The sequence below is a fragment of the Labrus bergylta genome, chromosome 15, assembly GCF_963930695.1.
Source record: "Labrus bergylta chromosome 15, fLabBer1.1, whole genome shotgun sequence".
Classification (NCBI taxonomy): Eukaryota; Metazoa; Chordata; class Actinopteri; order Labriformes; family Labridae; genus Labrus; species Labrus bergylta.
Genome location: NC_089209.1, coordinates 4,137,902 through 4,145,209, shown reverse-complemented (window position 1 = coordinate 4,145,209; position 7,308 = coordinate 4,137,902). Strand labels below are relative to the sequence as shown.

Here is a 7,308-nt window from a genome sequence, read left to right as displayed (position 1 = left end):
CATATGACAGCTCAGGCTGTTTTTTTGTTATGAGCCACATCTGCAGGAATAATATTGAACAAGGTAGCTGCAACTCATCATAATAGATGCCAGTCTTAAACAGTATTTTTTCTAATACTTAGTTTTTGGTGTGAAGCTGACACTGTCCACAGACTCCATGACTTCACAGGTTCAATAACAAACAAATGTCTTATAATAAATACTAAATAATTATTTTTCAGTTGTCATGTTCACCTCATCGCTGTTGACATCAGTGAATATAAGACACAGACATTCCTCTTTTTGTCAGAACAGTAACATGAACTGTATGCTTTGTAATATTGATTTCTTCTGGATGTCTCATATTTATTTACAGTTTATGGATAAAACTTTGTTAATGTATTTCTCTGCTAACACTGACAAAGTCTAACTGCTCTGACAAATAACTAATAACCATGACTGTATATTTAAAAAAGTGTAGTTTTAAGACTTTAATTAAATATTTGGGTTGAATATAATTAGTTTTAACTGTGTTGTAGAAAAGTTAAATGTTAACTTATTGTTTGTAGAGTTTTCTCAGGATGAGCAGGAATAGTTGATGATAGCAGCCTAGCTGTTAGTTATGTTGTCAAGTGGACTGCTGACGTCGAGCTGAATGGGCGGAGCTAAGTCCCGCCGGTCCCGCCTTACTGCTGTCGTTAGGTTGATCCGAAGTTAGGTTGAGACTGCAAATCCAATATGGATGCGGCCGTCGATTGGACTCATTTTCTGCCTATGTCACAGACGGGTCAGGGTTCGTCCAGTAATATTTACAGTCTATGGTTGAACTACAGAGAGGAGGTTCCAGCTCTAACCAGGGTGCACAAAATCACAGGAACAGTTCAGCAGATCCTCGACCAAACACAGAGGCACGGTGGCGCCCTCTGCAGGCAATATGGCAAAGATGCAATGTAACAATTTCAAAGACAGTGTCATCTTGAGATCATCTGTTGTTATGTATAAGATGAGCTCAACCAGAAGGTTGGGGGTTCGATCCCCAGCTCCTGCAGCCCCACGTGTCCTTGGGCAAGACACCTAACCTATGTATGTATTGTTTTGTCTTGTCCCCCCCCCCCCACTTAATGACTTACAGTATTTGTTGTTGTTTTGTTTGTCTATTTTCTGGAGTCATGATAATGTCAGTACTGTCTCGTGTATTTTGCTGCTTGTTCTTAACTAAAATAATCTGTTTTTACTGTGTTTTTCAAGTTTAAGTGTTAGATGCCTCAATTTGTAGTAATGAGGTGACAACTTGAGCTGTACTGATTTCACACTTAAACATGCATCATTCTCTACAATCACCTCTCAACACCCCCTTCCTATTCATAGCTTTCAGTGACGTCACCAGCGCGGAGGGCTGGAGGGCAAAAAAAACGTTCCTAACCTATAAACGGCAGTAGCTCAGTCTGTAGGGACTTGGGTTGGGAACTGGAGGGTCGCTGGTTTAAGGGTTTAAGACCAAATATGGAAGTTGGTCTGGTAGCTGGTGCCAGATCACCTCCTGAGCTCTGCTGAGGTGTCCTTGAGCAAGGCACCAAAGCCCTCCCCACCACCAGCTCAGGAGTTCATGCTGTGGGCAGTGTTAATGTTTTTTCTCCCCTCGGAGCCAGAGTGGCTGCATTCCCAATATGGTAAAAGGGGCGGGACATTTCCGAGAACCGTGCTGAGCGACTGACCAATTACGGCAGAGCCGACAGGCCGACCAATCAGATCAGACTTGGCACACGTGGGGACTCTGAACGTGGGCACTTCAGAGCCTTAGAGAGAGAGTCAGAAGCGAGCCGGTGCATGGAGCGGCAGTTCATGAAAACAGACACTTTTTAAGAACTTTAGCTATTGTGAACATACTTTAGTAGGTACATAGATTAAATATATGAACCCCAAAAAGGTCAGAATATGACGTCTTTAAGCTGTGAGATTTCTGGTCTCTCCCTCTGCTTTTTCCTCACCAGCTCTGACCTGCAACAGTATTGTTGCTATTGAACTGTCAAAGTCTTACTTGCAGGTATTTAAGCTCTCTTTATGCTGTGTTACGGCCTCCTTCAGCAAAATAGTGACACTTTGTGGAAGCTTGCTGTGGGCAGAATCAATGAGCTTCTAGGTGGGCGTGTCCTTAAACTTGGCTCCATTCTTTACTCACAGACTGTAAATATGAATGGATGAAGCCTGAGTGACGTCAGGCATCTGTTCCTGCAGGGGGCGCTGGAGGCTCATCGTCAGCAGCCGCCATGCTGGATGCCGTCCCAGCCTAACTTTCAGTCAACCTAACAACAGGCTGAGAGCTGGAGCTGAGGCGGGTTTTAAGCCTCTTGATGAACGGTTACATCACTCCCACGCGTCAATCATGTCAGCTATGCGCCTTACGTCTCCAGAGGATTTCACACTTCCACATTGGCCTCATTTTTCCACTTGGTTTTTACTGATATTCTGATAGTGAACTCTTTGAAGGAGATTTTGCTGATATAGTGTATTTAGATAATGTTTGCTGCAGAGTGAGAGCTTATGAGAGAGCTCCTCTCAGGTGTTTCTGCTGTCAGGAGTACGGCCATGTTGCTGCAGCGTGCAGAGGAGTTTGAAGATGAGGAGGAGATGAGGAGGAAATGTTTGTTTTGACTCGACTGCTGATGATGATACCCACATTCTCACCAAACAACTTCCCCTTCACTTCTCAAGAAAAGACTCAAAATGATGCGTCAACACATCTCAGAGCACTAAAATAACATCTGATCTCTGATCTCTCAAACACGACGGACATTCAGAGTTGTATTCAGGAGGTCAAGAGGACACTCTGTCAGACATTCTCATCATAATAAATTAAAAAGGACAAACAGTCTGAGTTGTCATGTAAAATAAATATTTCTTATTAAGATAATGAAGGATTTGTTTGTAATCTTTTGATTTTAATGGTTAAAATTAACAAATTTTAAATCTGACGGTGAATCAGAAAACAAATCAAATATTAAAGGCGGGAGTGACCGGCCTGTACTCGGCCTGTACTGACCTCTGACCTCTGACCTCTGACCTCTGACATCTTTACTGATCGATGCAGCTCATCTTAATGATCATCAGTTTATGATCATTTAAACATGTTACATCATGTTCTAATAACTATGACACATAGTTTATCAACAGCAGCAGCTGGAGATAAAAGAGTCACATTCAGAGTTGGAGAGGACGCCACGTTGTCTTGTGAAAATGTGATACAAGGTCAACAGAAGTGTGAATATACGACATGGTTCTTAGATTTAGGAAACAACGCAGCAGTAGAGCTGGTTGTAGAAGGTCAGGTTAAAAACTCTGGAGTTAAATCAGACAGACTGAGAGTTACAGAGGACTGTTCTCTGGTTATAAAGAAGATCAGAGAGGAGGATGCTGGACGTTATCTCTGTCTACAGGACATACCAGGAAGAAGAACAGACGATGTGACTCAAGTTGATCTCTCTGTTACCAAGAGTAAGTATTTCAATCATAATCTTTTCAAACAAAACTTTTCTAATTCAAACAATAAATTGAAACATTACAATAATTATAAAGACTCTGATGAAGTTAATTTGTCTCTTGTTGTGTTTCTCTTATAAAATCTCCATCCTTACTTTGGACTCTACATTTCTTATATCAAAACATTTCAAAGTGTCTTTGGAGTAAACCACCATGTCCATTATTAGAGACACTTGACCTGCTTTGTTTTGTTTTACTTTCAGATTTTTTTAAGTAGAAACATTGTTTCTTTATTTAACAATAACTCAATAAATCAATTACCATTTATTCAACTTATCTGTATTTAAATCTTATTTTTACCTTCAGTTTTTACCTCAACTTTTATTCTCTTCTTAGAGTTTTATTATCATCTTGTGAAATGTTTGAAATGTTTTTTGTGTCTGTGTGAAGCACTTTGAATTGTCTGGAGTCTGAAAGATGTTTTATAAATAAACTTGTTTTGCCTAAAATATGAAAAAAAATATTTTGGATTATAAATTTGAATTTTATATGAAAACACAAATTTTATACTGAACAGTTTGATGAGTTGTGTTTATCTCTTCTTCAGGCGACGACGCAAGAGAAACAACAAGACCACCAACAACAAGACCACCAACACCACCACCAACAACAACAACAAGACCACCACCAACAACAACAACAACAACAACAACAACAACAACAACAACAACAACAACAACAGGTCAACACGGCGGTGAGTCAGCGTTTTTATACGTCTGATTTTATTAAATTGTCACAAAGACAACACATGCAGGCAGTCTACCAATATCCCTGTTTTTTGTTTTTTTTCTCTTTTTTTGTTGTTTAATAAATGGTAACAAATCAACATTTCCAAATGTTCTGAACCATCACACTGAGCCTCTGACAGAAGCAAACAAAGCTTTAACTTTAAATGACTCAACACTCAACCCACAACCATGCAGACTTTCCACTTCACTGAGTGTTTTTTTTTAAAAGCTTTAACTCTATAGTTTTGATAATAACTTACTAAGTAGTTGATGCAGTTACTGCTTCTTTCAGACCAATCAGAGCTCTCAGCTTGGCCTTGAGTTAGCTGTTTGATTTTATCTCTTGTTGTGTTTTTGCATTTGTGTCTTCAGTGGACGCAGAACCAGAAGAAGAAACTCTTTGACCACACCGGGCCATCATAGTGCCTATCAGCCTATTGGTGTTGAAATCTATATAAATGGGCGTGCCCCCCCCTCCTTTGTTAAAACATGATCACCTGAAGAAGACCTCAGGGAGGAATGTTGTGATTTTGATGGAATAAAGTCAAAATCTGTGAAGTCATTTAAATATGAAATATTAACTTTGCCCACCTCTGGTTCCTGTTCATCAGATTGTACAGGTTCTTCTGATCTGGACTTGGTCATGTTGGCTCTGCGTGTGGCTGAACTCCTCCTGATTACTGTGATCACTGTTCTTCTCTTCAGAGCTCGAGGTGAGAAACACTCACACCAACTTTTATTCACACCTATCACCACCAACCTTAAAGTCAGAGCTGAAATGTTTCTGTGTGCTTTATTTTTCAGGGAACCAGAGAGCACCTGATGACATCACTGTGAGCTGGAAATAAAGCCTCATATGAACTGTCTTCATATAGAAAAGGAACATTTCTCCATTTTAACTCGTATGTTTTTGTATTTTCACAGGTGTATTATGATGGAGATGAAGGCTCAGTGAACTATGAAAATGTTGGAGAACCTTCTGCTTCTGTCAGGCTCCACTGATCAACAACTTCCACACAAACATCCACTCAGCAGATACATTAATCCACCGCTTTCAATCATTTCTATATTGTACTTTTGAGCATAAAAACATGGATCCACATTTTATTTGAGGTACTAAGTGAGGATTTGATAAATGTGCTGATGTGGAATATGAAGTTGATATTTGTTACGGCCTTCTTAACCAAAATTATTAAACCAAGGCTCAAAACTCTGAGACGGAAAACATACAAGGACGCCACAAAGAGTTAAAGTTCAACCCTAGCTTTACTACATGTAAATACCCCACTCCCCCCAAAGTAATCAAAGATAGATAAGAAACAAAAGGGGCTGGAGACCCGGAAGAAAAAAAACAAAAGATGGGAAGATGCTGAGCCAACCACGTAATGTGCCGTCATTATGGTACCTCCCTCTAAAACTACCTAAGAAGAAAAGATTAAACTAAAGAAACCAAAAGACCCAAAATAGGACTAACAGTGATCTCCAGTCAAAACTCAAATAATAAAACCCAACAATGATAACATATGTGGGGAAAACCAATAAAACTGGGAAACAAAAGCTCCTCACCACATCGCTGCCCAGAGTGTGTGCGCCCCTGACTCTCCTACCTGGCTCCTCTAAATACCCCTCCTCTTCCTCCTCCCCCTCCTCCCCCTCCTCCTCCCCCTCCTCTTCCTCCTCCCCCTCCTCCTACTCCTCGTCCTCCTCCTCCTCCCCCCCCCCCCCTCCTCCTCCTCCTCCTCCGCTCAGGTGAGCAGCAGGTGAAGGAGGAGGGAGAGAACATGGTCGAACGTACCGGTCTGTTTTTAATGAGCTTGCTGTTCAAGAAAGATTGTGTTGTGTTATCAATCATCACTTGGGTTAATCTTCAGTTTTTGCAAACATGGCAGATAATATTTTTTTTGTAGAAAGCTTCATTTGTATAAAGTTCTTCATATTTTTGAGTGCCTTAAAATGTCAATATTAACTAAATTTGAATCACTATGTCAATTTAACTTTCATGTCTTATTGTTGCTTCAATATATTTGATTGAATGTGTATGTTTTACTTAAAGGAGGTCTATTATCCTCACTTTCACCATTAATCATGTCAGTCTGGGACACCTGTTGAGTAGTGTTGTGAGATGTGTAGCTCAAAAACCTTCTTATTTATGTCGGTAAAATCTCTCATATCAGCCTCTGTGTGAAACGGTTCATTTCAGCTGCTGTCTCTTTAAGACCCCCCTCCCCACGTGCCCACATTACTCTGAATGGCCAGCTTTGCTAAAACCTCTCTGGGGGTAGAACTAATGAGCTACCGGGTGGGCAACTCCTTCAACTTTACCCCATGTTTTGTTCTGATGCATTTCCTAACTTTTTCTTTAAGATCTTGTTCAGAGCAGCAGGAAACCTCGTCCGGGGATTACACCAACATCTGTGTATCTTGTGTTTAAAATTTTTTGCAGAGGTTTAGTATGGACATCCAACATGGTAACATTATATGTATGTTTTTAAATATGGATCAACATAATAGATCTCTTTTATTATTTTTCAGTATTCAGTCTGTAATAATCATGTCTTTATTAAATCATATTAAATCTGCAAATAAATAAACATTTACCACTTAATTCTACTGTGTGCCTTTTGTGTTTCCTTCATTAAATTACAGAGTCTTTCTGAAAGTGAACATTTTCTCTACATTCCTTTATTTCTGGGGTATCCGTCATTCTCGGGTTAATTCTCCCTCTGCTGGAGAGCTCTTTTCTAACCAGAGAACTAGAATGAGTCAAAATACTGTACAGAGAAATGCACCAAAAGTGAATTGTCGTCTTAGGTTTGCATAGTAAACTGAAGAGGTGGCCGTGGCTGGCCCTGAACAACATCAGGAAGATTAGACCTTACATGTCAGAGCATGCTACACAGCTCCTGGTACAGGCTCTTGTGATATCATGCATTGACTATTGCAAACGACTTCCCCTTCACTTCTCAAGAAAAGACTCAACATGAGGTGTCAACACATCTCAGAGCACTAAAATAACATCTGATCTCTGTTCTCTCAAACACAACGGACATTCAGAGATTATTAT

At 40.1% G+C, this 7,308-nt stretch overlaps 1 protein-coding gene across 1 annotated transcript; it reads left to right on the top strand.

Annotated features, from left to right (window-relative positions):
* The first annotated feature begins 238 nt into the window (after nt 1-238).
* Nucleotides 239-6,849, top strand: LOC136182793 (CMRF35-like molecule 1). The gene is made up of 5 exons (XM_065964176.1): nt 239-3,471; nt 4,064-4,210; nt 4,856-4,957; nt 5,049-5,077; nt 5,169-6,849. Exons 1-5 carry the CDS (start codon nt 3,105-3,107, stop codon nt 5,244-5,246), a joined length of 723 nt encoding a protein of 240 aa, XP_065820248.1. The 5' UTR covers nt 239-3,104; the 3' UTR covers nt 5,247-6,849.
* The last annotated feature ends 459 nt before the right edge of the window (nt 6,850-7,308 follow it).